The following is a 21,612-nucleotide window of genomic DNA, read 5'->3' as shown; positions in this document are numbered from 1 at the left end:
CAGTACCACAGTTCAAATGCATCAATTCTTTGGTGCTCAGTCTTCTTTATGGTCCAACTGTCACATCCATACATGACTACAGAAAAACCATAGCTTTGACTGCAAAGAACTTTGTTGGCAAAATGATGTCTCTGCTTTTTAATATGCTCTCTAGCTTTGTTATAGCCTTTCTTCTAAGGAACAAGTGTCTTTTAATTTCATGGCTGCAGTCACCATCCACAGTAATTTTGGAGCTCAAGAACATAAATCTGTCACTGTTTCCATTTTCCCCCCATCTATTTGTAATGAAGTGAGGGGACTGGATGCCATGATCTTAATTTTCTGAATGTTGAGTTTTAAGGCAGCTTTTTCACTGTCCTCTTTCGCTTTCATCAAGAGGCTCTTTAGCTCCTCTTTGCTTTCTGCCATAATGGTGGTGTCATCTGCATATCTGAGGTTATTGATGTTTCTCCTGGCAATCTTGATTCTAACTTGTGATTCATCCAGCCTGTCATTTTTCATCATATACTCTGCACATAGATTAGATAAGCAGATGACAATATACAGCCTTGATGTATTCCTTTCCCAACTTGGAACCAGTCCACTGTTCCATGTCTGGTTCTAATTGTTGCTTCCTGACCTGCATACAGGTTTCTCAGGAGGCAGGTCAGATGGTCTGGTATTCCCATCCCTTTAGGAATTTTCCAGTTTGTTGTGATCCACAGTCAAAGGCTTTAGCATAATCAATGAAGCAGAAGTAGATTTTTTTTTTTCTTTTTTTGGTAATTCCCTTGCTTTTTCTATGATCCAAAAGATGTTGGCAATTTGATCTCTGGTTCCTCTACCTTTTCTAAATCCAGCTTGTACACCTGGAAGTTCTCAGTTCATGTACTGTTGAAGTCTAGCTTGAAGGATTTTGAGCATTACCTTGCTAGCGTGTGAAATGAGCTCAATTGTATGGGAACTTTCTTTGGCATTGCCTTTCTTTGGGATTGGAGTGAAAACTCACCTTTTCCAGTCCTGTGGCCGCTGCTGAGTTTTCCAAATTTGCTGGCATACTGACTGCAGCACTTTCACAGCATAATCTTTTAGGATTTGAAATTGCTTAACTGGAATTCCATCACCTCCTCTAGCTTTGTTCATAGTGATGCTTCCTAAGGCCCAGTTGACTTCCCATTCCAGGTTGTCTGGCTTTAGGTGAGTGATCACACCATCGTGATTATCCTGGTCATTAAGACCTTTTTTGTACACTTCTTCTGTGTATTCTTGACACCTCCTTTTAATATTTTCTGCTTTTGTTAGGTCCATATCATTTCTGTCCTTTATTGTGCTCATCTTTGCATAAAATGTTCCCTTGGTATCTCTAATTTTCTTGAAGAGAGCTATAGTCTTTCCCAGTCTGTTGTTGTCTTCCTTTTTGCATTGTTCACTTAAGAAGGCTTTCTTATGTCTCTTTGCTGTTCTTTGGAACTCTGTATTCAAATGGGTATATCTTTCCTTTTCTCTTTTGTGTTTCACTTCTCTTCTTTTCGCAGCTATTTGTAAGGCCTCCTCAGACAACCATTTTGCCTTTTTGCATTTCTTTTTCTTGGGGAGGGTTTTGACTGCTTCCTCTTATACAATGTTATGAACCTCTGTCCATAGTTCTTCAGGCACTTATCTATCAGATCTAATCCCTTGAATCTTTTTGTTATTTCCACTGGATGTCCAGGCGAGACCGCGTCTGCCCCTGCCAGCACAGGCCTCTCGCCTTGGCTGCACCGCCTTCGCCACAGGTGGACAGGCAACCAGTTCACCATGGATGATGATATTGCCGCGCTCGCGGTCGACAACGGGCCCCAGCATGTGCAAGGCCAGCTTCACGGGTGATGATGCTCCTCGGGCAGTCTTCCCCTCCATCATGGGGCGCCCCTAGCACCAGGACGTGATGGTGGGTGTGGGCCAGAAGGACTCCTATGTGGATGATGAAGCCCAGAGCAAGAGAGGCATGCTGACCCTCAAGTACCCCATCGAGCATGGCATTGTCACCACCTGGGATGACATGGAGAAGATCTGGCATCACATCTTGTACAACGGGCTGCGTGTAGCCCTGAGGAGCACCCTGTGCTGCTGACCGAGGCCCCCTGAACCCTCAAGGCCAACTGTGAGAAGATGACCCAGCTCATGTTTGAGACCTTCAACACCTCCACCGTATACGTGACCATCTAGGCTGTGCTGTCCCTGTAGGCCTCTGGCTGCACCACCGGCATCGTGATGGACTCCGGTGATGGGGTCACCCACATGGTGCCCATCTACGAGGGGTATGCCCTCCCCCACGCCATCCTGCGTCTGGACCTGGCTGGCCGGGACCTAATGGGCTACCTCATGGAAATCCTCACGGAGCATGGCTACAGCTTCACCACCACAGCCGAGCGGGAAATCGTCCGTGACATCAAGGACAAGCTCTGCTATGTTGCCCTGGAGTTTGAGCAGGAGATGGCCACCGCGGCCTCCTGCTCCTCCCTGGAGAAGAGTTACGAGCTGCCAAACAGGCAGGTCATCACCATCAGCAGTGAGCGGTTCCGCTGCCCTGAGGCTCTCTTCCAGCCTGCCTTCCTGGGCATGGAATCCTGCGGCATTCACGAAACTACCTTCAATTCCATCATGAAGTGAGACATTGACATCCGCAAGGACCTCTACACCAACACGGTGCTGTCTGGCGGGACCACCATGTACCCCGGCATTGCGGACAGGGTGCAGAAAGAGATCACTGCCCTGGCACCCAGCACGATGAAGATCAAGATCATCACGCCCCCTGAGCGCAAGTACTCCGTGTGGATTGGCGGCTCCATCCCGGCCTTGCTGTCCACTTTCCAGCAGAAGTGGGTCAGCAAGCAAGCGTAGGACGAGTCTGGCCCCTCCATCGTCCACCGCCAGTGCTCCTAGGCGGACTGTTAGTTGCCTTACACCCTTTTTCTTGACAAAACCTAACTTGCGGCAGAAAACGAGATGAGGTTGGCATGGCTTTATTTGTTTGGTTTTTTTTTTTTTAATTTTTTTTTTTTTGTGCTTGACTCAGGATTTAAAAACTGGAACGTGAAGGTGACAGCAGTAGGTTGGATCGAGCATCCCCAAAGTTCTACAATGTGGTGGAGGACTTTGTACGTTTTTTTTTAATAGTCATTCCAAATATCCTGAGATGCGTTGTTACAGGAAGTCCTTTGCCTTCCCAAAAGCCACCCCACTTCTCCCTAAGGAGAAGGGGCCAGTCCTCCCCCAAGTCCACACTGGGGGAGGTGATAGCATCGCTTTTGCGTAAATTATGTACTCCAAAAATTTTTTCTGTTTTTAATCTTCACCTTAATACTTGTTCTTTTTGTTTGTTTTATTTTGAATGGTCAGCCATCATGCCCCCTTTTTTTGTCCCCCAACTTGAGATGTATGAAGGCTTTTGGTCCCCCTGGGAGCAGGTTGAGGTGCAGAGGCAGGCAGGGCTTTCCTATACACTGATTTGAGACCAGTTCAATAAAGTGCATACCTTAAACATAACACACACACACAAAATTGATTTGGATTTGATTTAGGTCAGACCTGAATGGTCTAGTGGTTTCCCGTACTTTCTTCAACCTAAGTCTGAATTTTGCAATAAGGAGTTCATGATCTGAGCCACAGTCAGCTCCCTGTCTTCTTTTTGCTGACTGTATAGAGCCTCTCTATCTTCGGCTGCAAAGAATATAATCAGTCTGATTTCGGTATTGACCATCTGGTGATGTCCATGTGTAAAGTCGTCTCTTGTGTCGTTGGAAGAGGGTGTTTGCTTTGACCAGTGTGTTTTCTTGGCAAAACTCTGTTTTGCCCTGCTTCATTTTGTACTCCAAGGCCAAACTTGCCTATTACTCCAGGTATCTCTTGAATTCCTACTTTTGCATTCCAGTCTCCTATGATAAAAAAGATGACTTTTTTTTTTTTTTTTTTTTTGGTTCTAGAAGGTCTTGTAGGTCTTCATAGAACTGTTCAGCTTCTTTGGCATTAGTGGTTGGGGCATACACTTGGATTACTGTGATACTGAATGGTTTGCCTTGGAAGCCTATCAAGGTCATTCTGTCATTTTTGAGATTACACCCAAATTCTGCATTTTGGACTCTTTTGTTGACTATGAAGTCTACTCCATTTCTTTAAAGGGATTCTTGCCCACAGTAGTAGATATAATGGTCACCTGAATTAAATTTGCCCATTCCCATCCATTTTAGTTCACTGATTCCCAAAGTGTAGATGTTCACTCTTGCCATCTCCTGTTTGATCACTTCCAATTTACCTTGATTCGTGGACTTAACACTCCAGGTTTATGCAATATTGTTCTTCATAGCATTGTACTTGACTTTTATCACCAGACACATCCACAACTAAGTATTGTTTTCACTCTGGCTCAGCCTCTTTATTCTTTCTGAAGCTATTTCTCCACTCTTCTCCAGTAGCATATTGGACACCTACCGACCTGGGGGTTCATCTTTCAGTGTCATATCTTTTTGCCTTTTCATACTGTTCATGGGGTTCTCAAGACAAAAATGCCAAAGTGGTTTGCAATTCGGAGACCCAAGGAAAAGCTGATGTTGTAGCTTGAGCCTGAAGGCAGTCTTGAGCCTGAAGGCAGTCTTTCTCCACGGACTTCAGTCTTTTTCCCCTAACACCTTCAACTGATTGGATCAGGTCCAATCACATTATTGAGTGTAATGTGCTTTAGTCAGCATTCACTGATTTAAATGTTAATATCACCTAAAATAGAGAGCCTCTTGATGAGGGTGAAAGAGGAGAGTAAAAATCTGGTTGAAACTCAAGATTCAAGAAACTAAGGTCATGGCATCCAGTCATACCACTTTATGGAAAATAGAAAGGGAAAAAGTGGAAGCAGTGACAGATTTTCTTTTCTTGGGCTCCAAAATCATTGTGGATAGTGTCTGCAGCCATGAAATTAGAAGACACTTGCTCCTTGGAAGGAAAGCTATGACAAACCTAGACAGCATATTAAAAAGCAGAGACATCACTTCGCTGACAGTGGTGCATGTAGTCAAAGCCATGGTTTTCCTAGTAGTCATGGATGTGAGAGTTGGACCATGAAGAAGGCTGAGCGCTGAAGAGTTGATGCTTTCGAACTGTGGTGCTGGAGAAGATTCTTGAGAGCCCCTTGGACTGCAAGGAGATCAAACGAGTCAATCCTAAAGGAAATCAGTCCTGAATATTCACTGGAAGGGCTGATGCTGAAGCTGAAACTCCAATACTTTGGTCACCTGATTCGAAGAGCCAACTCATTAGAAAAGACCCTGATGCTGGGAAAGACTGAAGACAAAAGGAGAAGAGGGCAACGTAGGATGAGATGATTAGATAGCATCACTGACTCAGGGGACATGAATCTGAGCTAACTCCAGGAGATAGTGAAGGACATAGGAGTCTGGTGTGCTATAGTCCATGGAGTTGCAATGAAATAGACATGACTTTGTGACTGAACAACAACAACAAAGTCACCTAAAAATACTTTTGCAGAAACACTACACGCAAAATTAATCATCAGAGATGGATACTTCCTCAGCATAATAAGCTGTATCTTTCTTTGCTGATAGGGTCTTTTTTTAAACTTGGGAACAAACTAAGGGTCCCCACTACTATTTAGCCCTCTACTAAAAGTACTAGATTTGTAGTCAGAAGAAAGGAATTAAAGATGTAAAATTGGAAAGAATAAAGTGATACTGTCAGTAATTTTATATCTGCAGAATATCAGATACTCAACTGAAAGGCTCAAACAAAAGAATTCATGAAGATAGCATCATATAAAATTAATACACAGAAATTATCAGCTTTCATATTCAGAAAAAATTAGCCAGTTAGGAGATAATGGGAGAAAAGATCTCTTTTACAACAACAAAAATACTGAATACCTAGAAATAAATTTAATAAGAAATTGGAAAGACTTTTATCAAGGAATTTTAAAAACGTTCTGAAGGAACAAGAAGATGTAATGAACACATAGAAACATTTCTTCTTGTTGGATAGGCTATCTCAATGTTAGAAAGGTGTTAGTCTCACTCTGTTAAATTATATGTGATCTCCACCAAGTCCTAATATGTACTTTGTGGGCATCTATATATGCTAATTCAAATGCTGATATAAAAAAATAAGAGCAGCCAGGAAAACTTTGAAAAAGAAGGGTAATGTGAATGATGTAGCCATGATGACTATTAAAACATAGGGTAAAGTTTTAAAACCCTAAATAGCAGAGTTCTCACAAGCAATGGGACAGACCAGTGGAGAAGAAATATAAATGGAAAAAGTTCAGAAACAGACACAAAAACACACAACAATTAAGCATGTGATGTCATTTTAAACCAGTGGAAAAGGATGAACTAGTTAACAGTGTTGATATAACTGGGTAAACCATCCAACAGAAAAACCATATCCCCCATCTTGCACAAGCATATATTCTGTATGGATTAGAGGCTGATTTTTTTTAAAAGAAAAAACAACATGCCATAAATGCACTATAAGAAGACATATTTCTTTATAAAGTTTCAAGTTAGGTCAGTTCAGTTCAGTTGCTCAGTCATGTCCAACTCTTTGCGACCCTATGGACTGCAGCATGCCAGGCTTCCCTGTCCATCACCAACTCTAGAAGCTTGCTAAAACGCATGTCCATTGAGTTGGTGATGTCATCCAACCCACTCATCCTATGCTGCCCCTTCTCCTTTTGCTTCCATCATTCCCGGCATTAGGGTCTTTTCCAGTGAGTAAGTTCTTTGCATCAGGTGGCCAAAGTATTGGAGGTTCAGCTTCAGCATCAGTCCTTCCAATGAATATTCAGGACTGATTTCCTTTATGATTTACTGATTTGGTCTCCTTGCAATCCAAGGGACTCTCAAGAGTCTTCTTTAACACCACAGTTCAGAAGCATCAATTCTTCCATGCTCAGCTTTCTTTATGGTCCAGCTCTTACATTCATACACGACTACTGGAAAAAGCATACTGGAAGTTGGGTAGGCTTTTCAAATAGATTCAAACCCAGAAGACACAGTACAAAATGTTTAGTTAAGTTTGAATATGTGTGTATGTATGCACTTTTCTCCAACGCAAAAACAGAAAGAAAAAAAAAACTGACACAAAGAAAGCCAGAAGACTTGAAAAACTGGAAATAAAAACTGCAACTGCTAATTTCCATCCCTTTAAAACAATTATCACATATGGTTTTTCTAATGTGACAGACATTAAACTGAGCACTTAAAAAGGGTTTAGTTAAGCTGTATACCAACCCTGTGATGCAGAATTATTACTAACCCCATTACACAACTGGAAAATCCAGGCTGGAAGGGTTAAGTAATTGGCTGAAGTCACAGAACTAGTACAAAGACACCTCCAAATGTGAACCCTGTAACATGTACACCAAATACAGGATTCCCCAGAAACTGACCAGCAACACAGTAGAAAAATGGGCAAGAGAGTTGAAGAATTCATAGAAAAATAACTCCAATTGGCTCTTACATGTAAGAAAAGATATCTAAAGTTGCTCATAATAAATATATGCAAATTAGAACTTTACTGAATCATTTGCGGGAGATGCAAGAGTTGCAGGAGATGCAAGAGATGCAGGCTTCATCCCTGGGTTGGGAAGATCCCCCGTAGTAAGAAATGGCAGCCTACTCCAATATTCTTGTCTGGAAAATTTCATGGAGAGAGGAGCCTGGTGGGCTGTAGTCAATGGGGTCGCAAAGAGTCGGAGATGACTCAGCATGCAGGCAGAGATGCAGGAAATAATTTTCAACTTTTGAGCTTGGCAAAAAATTTGAAAGCTTAATACTCAATTTCCTGATGAGAGAACAGGGAAAAAGGTCATTAGTCATCAGTTACTCATGGGAGTGTCAACCGAACTAATCCCTGGAAAGGGCAGTTGGACAGTGCTTGCAAGGATGACAAAGGTAGTGTCTTCTGATCCAGCAGTTCCCTTCCTGGAAATGAATCCTAGGAGGACGTTCCCACATAATGATGTTTGTATAAGGTTATTCACTTCCTAGGAGCAAAATGGGAAAGAGCCCAGATGCTGTCAACATGGAACTGGTTACACACAGAATGAGGCATCTGGAAAAACGTATGGTGCGCATCATCAAAGTAAACTATGTGAATTTTTTCTTCCTTTTGGAAGAAAGCAGCGCAGTGTTTGTAGTTTGCTACTTTTTTATGGAAAAAAAGATGAGAAATAAGAATACATGCCAATCTGTGCCTAAAGATAAGTTGGAAGGCTACATGGCAAATTCTTAACAGGTCGCCTTGGCAGAGGTGGTGGGGGCAGTGGGCAAGGGGTTGAAATTAAGCAGATGAGGTGTCAGGCGTGGGAAGATTTTTCACCATATATTGTTTTGAGTTTTGAACTTTGAGAATGTATAACTTTTTGAAAATTGAGTTAAAAAAACTGGCTTAAACATTGTGCTATATGCCACAGTAGGCATTTAGAAAGAAGAAAATGTAAAATAAAAGGCATCGATATTAGAAAGGAGATAAGGTTGCCATCACTTGCAGATGATAACATTTTCTTCTTGGAATCCCCCAGAAAATTAAAGCAGGGAAGAAAATTTGCTAGAAATAATAGTTCACTGATGTGATCAATTGTTGGACATAGGAAAAAGGCATTTTCAGATATATTTGCAGATATATATTATCATATATGTATTGTGTGCTCAGAAGCTCAGTCCTGTCTGACTCTTTGCAACCCCATGGATTGTAGACCACCAGACTCCTCCGTCCATGGGATTCTCCAGGTAAGAATATTGGAGTGGGTTACTGTTTCCTCCTCCAGGGGATTTTCCTGACCCAGGGATCATACTGCATCTCTTACGTCTCCTGCATTGGCAGTAACCAATTTTAAAATGTTATAGAAAAAAAAAATCCTCATAATGATAATAAAAAATCCCAAACCTTGGAAATTAAGTTATCAAGAAATAGGCATGGATCTACATGAAATAAACTTTATTCAGGGATGTGACCCATGACAAAGATTACACCATTCCATTGAATTTGAAGGCTCAGCTTTGTCACTATGTAAATTCTCCATAAATTCATCCATAAATTTAGCATGATTCCAAAAACATCTCAAAAGGATGATTTAAGAAATATTACCCAATAGAGGATATCTAGGAGAATATATACTTGATAATGTTACATGCAAGGAGACCAAACCAGTCAGTCCTAATGGAAATCAACCCTTAATGTTCATCAGAAGGACTGATGCTGAAGCTGAAGCTCCTATATTTTGGCCACCTGATATGAACAGCTGACTCATTGGATGATGCTGATGAAGACCCTGATGCTGGGAAAGACTGAAGGCAAAAGGAGAAGGGGACGGCAGAGGAGGAGATGGTTAGCGTCGCTGACTCAGTGGACATGAATTTGAGCAAACTCCAGGAGATAATGGAGGACAGAGGAGCTTGCTGTGCTACAGTCCATGGGGCCACAAAGAGTTGGATGTGATTGAACCCAGATCTCCCACATTGCAGGCAGATTCTTTACCAGCTAAGCCACAAGGAAAGCCCAAGAATACTGGAATGGATAACCCATCCCTTCTTCAGCGGATCTTCCTGACCCAGGAATCTAACTGGGGTCTCCTGCATTACAGGCAGATTCTTTACCAACCAAGCTATCAGGGAAGCCCTATATTACCTATCAATCATATATTAATATTAATTAATTATATTGGGCTTCTCTGGTGACTCAGACGGAATGTACCTGAGGAGGCCTGGCAACCCACTCCAGTATTCTTACCTGGAGAATCCCCAAGGAGAGAGGAGTGCGGCAGGCTACAGACCATGTTGTCACAAAGAGTCAGACATGACTGAGCACAGAAGATTATATATATGTATTAAAACCACATCAACAGTGACATAACTAGAACAAGTAGGCACTGGTGTGGAAGCAGATATGTAGAATCAGACAGGGGCAGAGAAGGCCCTAGTAAATGTCAGAATTTAGAAAATGCTCAGGCTGGCCATGATCCAATCAACAGGATCAGCTCTGATCATGTAGGAAACCCCGCATGGATACACCATTAATTGATAAAAAGCAAGGAAGTAAATACCAGGGCAAATAAGACTGAGGGCTGCCTCTGCACAGCAGGATCTAAGGGTGGGCATGGGTGAGGCAGGTGACCATTGTTTTTTTTTGTGATTACCTGCATTTTTAATAGTTATATAAATGTATTACTTGAATACAAAAGTTTAAAAATCCATAATTTGTCCCTTTTCATCCGGATCCCCACTTCTTGGGGTGACAGGTTCATGTGGATTTCATGTATGCACTAGATTCATATTTTATCCTCTCACATTCATATTAATATATTTCTCTTTAAAATGGATGCTGTATTGGCATATTATTCAACAAATTGCTTTCTCGCTCACTGTACTCTCTTTCCTGGTGTGTCCATATTGCTATTTCTTTAGAATTTGTTTCTAAAAGAAGTATTGATTCAGTGATGACTGGGATGTTTTAGGGCTCTACCAAATTATTTTTTTCCTTGCAGTTTACACTTCTCATCAGAGGAGACTGTCCCCTCTTAGGCAGCTGTTTGTCATTTAAGAACTTGTTCATTTGATTTTTAGGTACATCACCATTTTGCGTACATCATTAAACCTGAACACTGGTGTGTTTCTTGACCACTTTTGTCAGCTTTGGTCATAGGTTTTGCATGTTTCTCTCCCAGGTTCTCATGTTCCTCTTCTTTGGTATTTGAGGCTAGCTGGGGTTTGTTTTAATGAGGCAAGTCACGCAGCAGCAGAAATGACTGTCATGAAGGAAGAAGTTTGTTTTGCTCACATCCCTAGAGACAGGAGGCAGGGCCTCTCATGCGGGCCACGCAGGAAGCACTGGGACAAGGGAGGGTGCGCGGGGAGGCCGAAGGTAGGAAGCAGGAGCGTTTATTTGTACATGAAAGAATGTGCAAGGCAGGGTGAATAGGTTTAGGGTTGCCTAGACTTAAGTTCAGCTGGCTCTGGAGCACTTATTGTCCTTAATCCTCTGGTAACCAACCCAGGGCTGATTGTGGCAGTGGGTGATGGCCCAGAGGATGAAAGTCCATGACGGATAAAGGAGAGCTTAGGGGTGCAGGCTCTGGTTGCTCTGTATCTGAGAGACACACACCCAGGTGAGTTGTTTGCTTGCAGCTGAGTTGCTTGCTCACTCTGGGAGTTAGCCAACCCCAGGAGTCTAGTCTCTTGGGGTCAACAGGACACAGATGTCAAAGCATCAGAATATCTCGATTATTTGTATGCCGTTTTTACATGTGAAGGATCTTTTCAGTTTTATTTATTTACCACTTTGATATGTTCAGGTTTGAGATCTCCCTTTCTCTGTCCCCTTTGATTCCTCTGAATCTATGCTCTCTGGGCTCCCTGCCTTCCACGCCAGGGTTTAAAAAATATTTTGTAGTAACAATGTGTACCTGTTGGGGTCATTCTGAGGATGAAATATCATAATGCACCTAAGATGCCAGAATTTGTGTGCTATAAATGTTATTTTCTGTCCTGTATTTGTGACAAATATCTTCCCCAATATTTTCCTTGATAGCATCTTTATCTTAGCATCCGTAGCATCCTTTTTAAATTTAAAATAAAAATAGCTTTCATGGGAATTCCCCGGAGGTCTAGTGGTTAAGACTCCACACTCCACTGCAGGGGTGAAGGTTTGATTCCTGGTTGGGGAACTAAGATCCTGCATGCTTAGTGGTATGGTTAAAGAAATTTTTTTTTTAAAGAGAAACTTTCTATATTTAAAAAAACAAAGGGTGGGGGGCGCTTCCCTGGTGGCTCAGATGGTAAAGAATCTGCCTCCAGTGTAGGAGACCCAGGTTTGATCCTTGGGTTGGGAAGATCCCCTTGAGAAGGGAATGGCAACCTACTCCAGTATTCTTGCCTGGAAAACCTCATAGACAGAAGAGCCTGGAGGTGTACAATTCATGGGGTCTCAAACAGTCAGACACGACTGGGCAATAACATTGCAGTGGCGAGCGTTCAATTCCTAGTCAGGGAACTAGATCCTGCAGGCCTTGTGGTGTGGTTAAAAAAAAAAATTAAAAAAGAGTAACTTTCTATGTTAAAAAAAATAGCTTTCCTTTTAATTTCCGATTTTTAACCTTACAAAGACAGTAGTTTAATGTTTGAGATTATGGCTCTGGTAATCAGACAAGCTGATTTTTCCAGTCTGGACTTGGCCACCACAGTGAGGACCTGGGGGACTTTTTGGAAATGGTACCCCACTCCAGTACTCTTGCCTGGAAAATCCCATGGGCGGAGGAGCCTGGTAGGCTGCAGTCTATGGGGTCACAGAGAGTTGGACACGACTGAGCCACTTCACTTGACTCAGTTTACTTTCCTATGACTCAGTCAAGCAAACCGGCCACGACTGCAGGTAGGTATTTGGACACTGCCCCCAAGATTAATTACACATCTAACCAGTATACTTGGCAGGTTCTATGTTGGAGAAAAATGGAGGTGTGGACACTCTTTATAGTTGCTGGATGCAATTTAATCCCAGACACACTGGATAAAAGTTGTCCGTGAAAGCCACCTGCCTCTTGAGAAACCTGTATGCAGGTCAGGAAGCAACAGTTAGAACCAGACATGGGACAACAGACTGGTGCCGAATAGGAAAAGGAGTACGTCAAGGCTGTATGTTGTCACCCTGCTTATTCAACTTATATGCAGAGTACATCATGAGAAATGCTGGGCTGGAGGAGGCACAAGCTGGAATCAAGATTGCCGGGAGAAATATCAATAACCTCAGATATGCAGATGACACCACCCTTATGGCAGAAAGCAAAAAAGAATGAAAGAACCTCTTGATGAAAGTGAGAGAGGAGAGTGAAAAAGTTGGCTTAAAGCTCAACATTCAGAAAACTAAGATCATGGCATCTGGTCCCATCACTTCATGGGAAATAGATGGGGAGACAGTGGAAACAGTGTCAGACTTTATTTTTTTGGGCTCCAAAATCACGGTAGATGGTGACTGCAGCCATGAAATTAAAAGACTCTTATCCTTGGAAGGAAAGTTATGACCAACCTAGATAGCATATTAAAAAGCAGAGACATTACTTTGCCAACAAAGGTCCGTCTAGTCAAGGCTATGGTTTTTCCAGTGGTCATGTATGCATGTGAGATTTGGACTGTTAAGAAAGCTGAACAAGGAAAAACTGATGTTTTTGAACTATGGTGTTGGAGAAGACTCTTCAGAGTCCCTTGGACTGCAAGGAGATCCAACCAGTCCATCCTAAAGGAGATCAGTCCTGGGTGTTCATTGGAAGGACTGATGCTGAAGCTGAAACTCCAATACTTTGGCCACCTCATGCGAAGAGTTGACTCGTTGGAAAAGACCCTGATGCTTGGAGGGACTGGGGGCAGGAGGTGAAGGGGACAACAGAGGATGAGATGGCTGGATGGCATCATTGACTCGATGAGCATGAGTTTGAGTAAACTCCGGGAGTTGGTGATGGACAGGGAGGCCTGGCGTGCTGCGATTCATGGGGTCACAAAGAGTCGGACACGACTGAGCGACTGAACTGAACTGAAAGCCACCCAGGATGAAAGGAAAAAAAAAAAAAAAGCACAAACGTCGTTGCACAAAGTTTCACAACATTGCCACCTAGTGGCAAGCATGGAAAATAGCATCGGCAGTGCCACCCTCAGCTGAGAATGGCCAAAACTGATAAACTAGGAAAACTGCATAGAAAACAAAAGTGAAATATGAACTCTAATCATCTCCTTTATTGTTAGATATTAAACCTCCTATTCTGTTTCCCCAGTAACTATTGCTTCCCCTCCTAATGATTTGACCCTACCCCCCCACCCCCTTTTTTCCCCTTGCCTGGGTGATGGTGACTCTTTGTGACCCCCATGGACTATACAGTCCATGGGATTCTCCAGGCCAGAATCCTGCAGTGGGTAGCCATTCCCTTCTCAGGGGACCTTCTCAACTCAGGGGTCAAACCCAGGTCTCCCGCATTGCAGGTGGATTCTCTACCATCCTGAGCCACCAGGGGAGCCCAAGAATACTGGAGTGGGCAGCCTATCCCTTCTCCAGCGCACCTTCCTGACCCAGGAATCGAACCGGGATCTCCTGCATTGCAGGGAGATTCTTCACCAGCTGAGCTACCAGGGGAGCCCATCTATAGTCCTTGAGAAAGAACTAAAGGAGGATTCTTTACTAGCTGAGCTATGAGGGAAGCCCATTGTCAACCAAAAAGTGTTCAGTCACTGAAAGAAGTTTGCTTTTCGAAAGGGATGCCCATGGCTCAGCGATGATGTCCGTCTTCACTAAGTATCTGTGCTTGGCCGGAGATGGCACACACCGCTCTCAGCTGGATCCCTAGGCTTCCGGAAGGTGTGACTGAGCGCTGCGCCTGGGCAGGCGAGTGCAGTGCAGAAGCTCTGCTTTCGGAGGTGGGCCCATTACCAGGGCAAACCTTTGCTGTGTTTTCCTGGGCACATGACTTGGGGCTGTCTTGTCACCTGTGGCATTTGGAGACCCCCCATCTCTGGCAGGAGTATTCCTGGTCTGGTCATGTTCAGTTCCCATATGACAGCCCTGTTCAATCCTTGAGATCGTTTAAATGTGCTTATTGGGGGTATTTTCTACAGGCGGTTTCTCTCTACCACTCCCCAGGATGGTTCTCACATTCTAAAGTATTCCATTCTTCTCCACTTTCCAGCATATTTTACACCTTAAGGGTTGGACATGAACCCTCCATTCAACTCTATCTTGAATATTTTCTCAGAACCCACATTAACGTAGGGCAGGTAAGCAGACCATGACATGCTGCCGACAGTAACTTCAGAAATGTGACTTGAACTGAGTATTTAAAAAACTCCAAACCCAACAAGTTGGAAGTAGTAGTTATTCAAACAAATCAACTCTTTTATTTCCTTTTCAATGGTGCACATCTCAAATTGGTGGAACAGACAGGTAGAAAAATAAGATTATTATAGAAAATTCCACTTTTGAAGTGCATAACAATTTGGAAACTGATCAGTAGTTAAGATAACCTCTTCTCAGATGACATGAACACCTCTGCAGTCCTGCTCCTGGTCTCATGGTGACATAGATTTAAATCAACATGATATATTAAAAATAGAGGAAAATTCCAAAAGGGAAATATAAATAACCTGAAGCATTTCCAGAAATACAAGTGACACATATGCATTGTGTATTGAAGGATGAAAATCTGAGATACACACATAAAATACATTTTCTAAAGCACTACTTTTAGGACTTTTTTTTTTTTTAAAAAGAAGACAAGGTTTTCAACTCTTTAGCCAAAACATAAACACTGCTGCTGCAGAAAAGTCACCCTTTTTGAGAAAAAATCAGTGGCTTCTTTACATGATTGAACATAGGGACTTTAAACTTTAAGTATATTTAATAGTGCAAATTAATAGACATAGTAGGAAATACATCATTCTAGATTACAAAACTACATCTTTTATTAGCACATGGTAAATCTCATCCATTATTTTCCTCTCATTATGCTAATTCCAACCCTAAATTTCCAGCCTCATTGATAAGGATGTATAAAATTACATCCACAGTTAGGGGAAAAAAAAAAAATTCCAAGTCACCACTAGCAGGAAAGAACACCAAATTGTAAAAGAAACTGCGGTTACCAAAGTTTATTTTTGGTGATTCTCATTACAAGTGAATAGATTGTTAATTAGCTTTGCTTATTTTTAACTCACAAAGATAATTTTTGAAAAGTTTTCTTAACTTTCACTCAGAAGTGTTGACTACCAGAATGTGAGGTGTAGGTGAAATTTTATTCTAACACATGACATGAAGCAAGTTGAAACCTTAGTTATATCAGGAAACTTTCAACTACCTCTGCACCTAACGTTTAAAAAAGAGGAAAAAATAAGCCCTTTTGGAGACACTAGTTTCTCATGTAATTCTGATCCATGCATGCATCATGAATTAAAAAAGTAAAATTATTCCAACTGGAAGGAAGGAATTTCTATGGAAAAATATCAATGTCAAATTAGGCTAGGTTCCAAAGATTTTCAACATTTCAAGTTTCCTTTTAATGACATCATCAGTATGACAGCTGAGTTTGTATTCAAAATCTATTTTATAAATCTATAATTTGTAATTATATAAGTTATAAATAAATCTACATTGGTAAAATATTCTACTCAGATAGATATGTGTGGGGTACACCTGTGTGTTAGGGCTTCCCAGGTGGCACAGTGGTAAAGAGTCCACAGCCAATGAAGGAGACACAGGTTCGATCCCTGGGTCAGGAAGATCCCCTGCAGAAGGAAGTGGCAACCCACTCGTACTTAATCCCAGTAACTAGAGGTTTTGAAGACACGCTGCATCACTGAGGCCTGCCTTTGTTTTCATGACCACATCCCACAGTGTTGCTGACTTGGGGCATCAGGCTGTCTCTGTTCGCCCCTGGGAAGGCGTTCTTCCAAGGCTGAAAGCTGGGTTTGTGTGCTAGCATCTCCTGGGGAGTCCAGAACTGCCTGAATTCTGCCAAGGATGTGTGTGCGTTCAGAGCCGGTGTGGACCTGTGAGGATGCTGCTGTCCAGGTGCCCTGAGGGAGGCTTCTGCTGCCCCCAAGTCCTTCTTCCTGGTCATGTTGCTGACAGCAGGTATCCCTGGAGAAGGAGTGTGCTCACGAAGCTGCAGGATTCTGAGTCAGTGAACTGGCTGGCAGGGCTGGGTTGACACGGCCAGATGCTCAGATCCTACACTTCACCAGCTCCCTTTGGCTTCAGACTCTTGGCCCTGTCCCATGAACTTCCCAGGGCATGACTTGAACCTGCAGCCTAAGGATCATGTCCTGCTTGGGAGCTCAGATATCTCCAGTTGTGTTAGAACAGAGGTGATGGCCCCAAAGCAAGTTTCTCTTTGATAAATTTGTACATCCTGAGAGGTTCCTTTGGAAAATTCCTAAGAAGGTAGGCGGTACCCCAAACTTGGGGAAATGAGTTTCCTATGACATCCTGGGATGTCCTCAGTTCGTCCAGACCTTGGCCATCATCTGCTGACTGAGGGATATGACCTCTTATTCCCATTGCCCTTCCCAGGTCCTAAAATTCTCCCAGTCCCAGCCGTCACCTACTCCCTGTTCCTTGGATGAACCAATCTTCACCTGGATCAGGTAATGCCAAGTGTAAGGGGCCTTGCTTTCTGTGTTTCTGTGCTGACATCTGACATGCATTTCCAGCTTGAATGTTCTTGAAATTTGGGGTTTGCAGCTGTGTGAAATAAACCACATCTCCCATGGTTTCAGCAATATTAAAAGAAATCTGCTGATTCCTGGAATTGAAGCCATTTTCCAAAAGAGATAATTCCACTTATTTTGTTAGCATACTTTTGATTATATTTGTATTTTCTGCTCCTCACTTTCAAAATATATTTTTCCATCTTGCTATTTAATTGGTAAACTGCCACAAGTTCAAGTCTGAAGTTCTTAAAACCCACTGAAACTGTAACAACAAGTTCTGTCGGGTGGAGTTTTCTTGGCCCCAGAAATCTAGTGTCTTTCTTGGCAAAACTCATCATTTTACATTTTAAGGTTGGTGTTTAGTTGTTTTGCCTAAAAGAGAAAACACTCTCAGTGGCAAGTATTCCCTCTGAACAGTTCTGTTATCAATTCTAATAAGTTTATGCAAGAGAAAAATGCACTGGGATTCCACTCAATTATTTGCTTTCTGCTAATAAGGATAAAGTCTGTGAAACTCAATTATTGTTGTTTATGGAACAGGCTGTCAGGCAGTGATTTATTTCTAATGACAACAGGTGACACCAGGCTAGAACTTGGCACTGAACCATGCCTGGCAACTCCCCCAGTGGGGATCTGGTGAGAGGAATTTAACAAATTCTCATTTGAGAGGCGACTCTATTAAATGAAGAAATAGTCCTTCTGCTCCTCTTGAAGGAGATAATGGAATCCCCAAAGCAAAACCGCTTTGCAGAATCTATGACCCGAAGCTCTGTGAAGTTGTTAATGCCTCATTGCTGGGAGTTACTTTCACAGTTTTGAACTGTAACCGACCCCAAATTTATCTTGGACCAAAAAGTCTGCATTTCACAGAAGTAGGTAAGAAAAAATCCTGCAGAAGTCTGGGAGTGGGCTGCATTCAGGAAGACTGTCCCGGTTGTCACACACCAGGAATCTACTTCTTTAACACCAGGTCCCTGTGTTTTGGTTCATAAGAAAAGCAAAATAGTTCACCATGGTGATCACACACCAATCAGTTGCAGTTCTTCTAAATTCCAGAGGAAAAAATATAATCAATCCCCATCTCATCACTATTTTTGAAAAACAGTTTCAGGTTCTGAAGACAGGGTTTCATTTCAGGCTTCTGAATAACTCATCAAGAATATAAAGCATCGGCCTATTTAAAAAAATACATTGTTCACGTAAAAACATCCTTTTTCCATCAGAGAGTTGACAAGGTTTTGACAAAAACCTGATGCTAATTTGCATCTTTCAGGAGAGGACCATCTTCCAGCCCCTTCCACAGTGTGCTGCCTGGTAAAAATGACACCCCCAAAGGGCTGCTATCTTCTTTCCTGTTCAAAGCAAGCCTGCTTGAAGGTTTGCCAAGTGAAGGATCAATTTACATAACCGGAGGAGGTGCGTGTCACTAACAGGGTTTTGACTCAAAGTCCAATTTTCAGCAGCAAGGCATGCCAGGAAAACGTCCCAATTTCAATTGTCTAGTTCATCCTTGTTGCTAAGTTATGCTTTTGTAATTTCAGTATTTCCATTAAAATGTCACATCCACTGACATCTCAGATGAAAAGGTAGAGAAATTTGATAGGAAATACAGAGCATTATAGCAAACTTCATTCAAACACCCAAGCTTGAAATCTAACTTGCTATTATCAAGTATTCTGGGAACCATGCCTGCTAGTTGATGGCAGGAGAGACAGCCCCCAGCTCAGAAACCAAACACGGGAAAATGAAACAGAAGATGCCTGAGTAAAGCAATAAGCAGCAGAATTAACCGGGTCATATATACAATCCCCTCCTTTTATTTCAGGAGTTTGGGTTTTTCAGAGCAAGGGGAAGGCACTGTCAAGGGATATCACCTGCACGTCCAGGGAAAGTGGACCACCGAAAAGGAACCCATGAGAAAGCCAAGAGGGCAAAAAGAGAACTGGGCTTCCCAGAGATTTCTATCTCTGAAATGTATTTTGAAATTATTACCTCTCCACTAGCTGAGGCTGGAAGTGACAATGACCTTCTGATGACCATGTCCTGTTCTCATCCCATTTCAAGAGGGTTCCATTCTCACCACAGCCATACCTGCATGGATCTTAACACAGAAGATCCATGTTCTAAGATGTAACTCAGCCCTTCGCCACAAGATTCTTGGGGCCCCTGGGGGGACACTTAGTGTCTGTGAGGACACTAAGATGCATATCAATGGCCCTGCATCTCTCTGGCACAGTCATCTTGGGCAGGCTCATCTGTTTCTGAATATGGAGGTGACTTGGGGAGACAGTGAACCGGGCAGGTGAGTGAAACATCCACAGGAACATGAACAACATCCCAGCCAGACGAGATGCTTCAGGGAGCCCTTCTGGGTTTGTACTGTATATCTGACCCACCCCAACAGTGATGCAAAGGGAACCTTGAACTTGGCACACAGCAAGAGAAAGGATATTGCCTTTAAACCCTTCTTGTGATGACCTCAAGTTAAAGGCTTCTGCTTTTCTTTGCCAAAGTCCTCAAATAAATGATAGCAAGTGTGGAGTTCCCCAAATAAGGAAACCACCACACACCTGACTCATCACCAAAGACTGAACATGCCAAAGGGAAGAAGCATGGAGGTCAGCAGCTGTTTCAGCTGGGTGTGCTCGAGCTTTGGTGGTTCTGCACACAGAAGCTCATGGTTCCAAAGCACAGGAAAAAGCAGAAATTCCCTCACATCCTTGGAGAGCTGGTCGGGGATATGGCCACCGAGCCATGTCTCTATTTTCCAAAAGAGTAATCAGCAACCTACCTTCAGGGGAGACTTGGAAAAAGAAACAATTAAGCCAGTGAAAGAGAATCTGTTTTTCTCCTTCATACAGTATTTATTCATTTTGGGTAAGAGTAAGTGTATGTGATGATAATCAGCTCCATGACAGAACATCTCCAGGTTGATCTGTGGTTCAGCACCTATTATGTCTCTCCTGCTGGAAAGAGGATTCTTTAGGCGGAGGCAATGGCTGGAAGCAGGCTGCCTGTACTCCCACCAGGCACAGGACCCTGGGCAAAGTGTTGACAGAGGTAGTTTTTACTTTCACACCCATAGTACTATGTAAGTATTGAGTACAAAGAGTACGCTTCCTTTGCACTTGAAGGCCTTCTGTCTTCAGAAGAGGCTGGTGAAGACTTGAGTGATCATCTCTTCCTAGTAGAGTCCAGCTCTCCTTCAGATCACAGGGAGACCCAGGACTTCCCAGTTGGTGCTAGTGGTAAAGAACCCCCCTGCCAATGCAGGAGATGCAAGAGCTGTGAGTTTGATCCCTGGGTCGGGAAGATCTCCTGGAGGAAGGCGTGGCAACCTGCTCCAGTATTCTTGCCTGGGGAACCCCGTGGACAGAGGAGGCTGACAGGCGACAGTCCATAGTATCACCAAGAGTTATACACAACTGAAGCGACTGAACACACACTCAGAGCAGAGAGACCCAGAAAAGGGGCCTGATGCTCTCCTTCCAACTCTGAAGGGGGCAGGATGCTTTTTTATCATCAGGCCCCAGACTACTTCTCCTGCTGTCATATTGCAAACCTTCTTGTTATCACTTTGACTCAGGCGGATCCTGGTACAAAATACCCTTAAATGTGATCAATACAAAAAGCTTCCCATTAGCTAAGAAGAGTTATAAAGTATATGCACTTATTTCTCCAGAGATAGAAGGGAAAAGAGAACAAGCCAAGGCTTGTGGTTGGTTTCTTTTTTTTCTGGTGGGGGGTGGCTCACCCACATAGTTTGGCATAACCAGCTACATAAAGCCTGAAGCCCAATTCACTCTGTTTTGATTAAGAATGAGGTGATTTTTTATTATCATTTTCCTTGGAAGTAGGGGAGAAAGAGGAAGCTGTAAAGTCAAGGATCAAAATACAGTGAATCTGGAAGGCATCTGGGAGCAAACAGAAATTTAAGACTAATGCGCACAGGAAGAAGCCTTGCCTTATAACCCCTGCCTGCTGCACTGAATTGTCTTAATTGTCGAGTTCACGGTCACTAGGCTCTTCTCTTCATTTCCAGCGATGCCGGACGAGCGAGGACTCATCGTTGACCACCTCGGGATCTCGGGGGTGATGCCTACACCGGACCGGAAGTAGCAGCAGGGTGATTAAAACAAGAAGGATGACTCCACACACGCTCATGAGAGTATAGGAGACGATCCACAAAATGGGCTCGTTCAACGGCAGGGCAGGGACGCAGTTGCTGGCTATGTCCTCCGTTGAGAAAGGCCCGGAAATTTCAGACACCGGAGCACCTGCGATTTCTGAGGAGACAGAAGGGGGAAAAGCCACAGCTGTGAAACAAGCAGTCATCCCTATCACATGACCCAGGACATAACCTTTTGCTTTATCGGCCACAGTCAAGTCACACTGGCTGTCACGTTCC

The 21,612-nt window shown here is 43.0% G+C and overlaps 1 protein-coding gene and 1 pseudogene across 1 annotated transcript in view; one reads left to right on the top strand and one right to left on the bottom strand.

Annotated features, from left to right (window-relative positions):
* The first annotated feature begins 1,776 nt into the window (after positions 1-1,776).
* LOC110141087 (actin, cytoplasmic 1 pseudogene) lies at positions 1,777-2,877 on the top strand (annotated as a pseudogene).
* An 11,988-nt stretch (positions 2,878-14,865) lies between these two features.
* Positions 14,866-21,612, bottom strand: part of BACE2 (beta-secretase 2) — a 111,885-nt gene continuing 105,138 nt past the window's right edge. The window contains exon 9 of the mRNA XM_020899817.2: positions 14,866-21,490. Coding sequence (XP_020755476.2) covers positions 21,237-21,490 — 254 coding nt within the window. The 3' untranslated portion in view covers positions 14,866-21,236. The remainder of the gene's footprint in view (positions 21,491-21,612) is intronic.

Source organism: Odocoileus virginianus, chromosome 4, assembly GCF_023699985.2.
Source record: "Odocoileus virginianus isolate 20LAN1187 ecotype Illinois chromosome 4, Ovbor_1.2, whole genome shotgun sequence".
Classification (NCBI taxonomy): Eukaryota; Metazoa; Chordata; class Mammalia; order Artiodactyla; family Cervidae; genus Odocoileus; species Odocoileus virginianus.
This window is presented reverse-complemented; position numbering and strand designations above follow the sequence as displayed.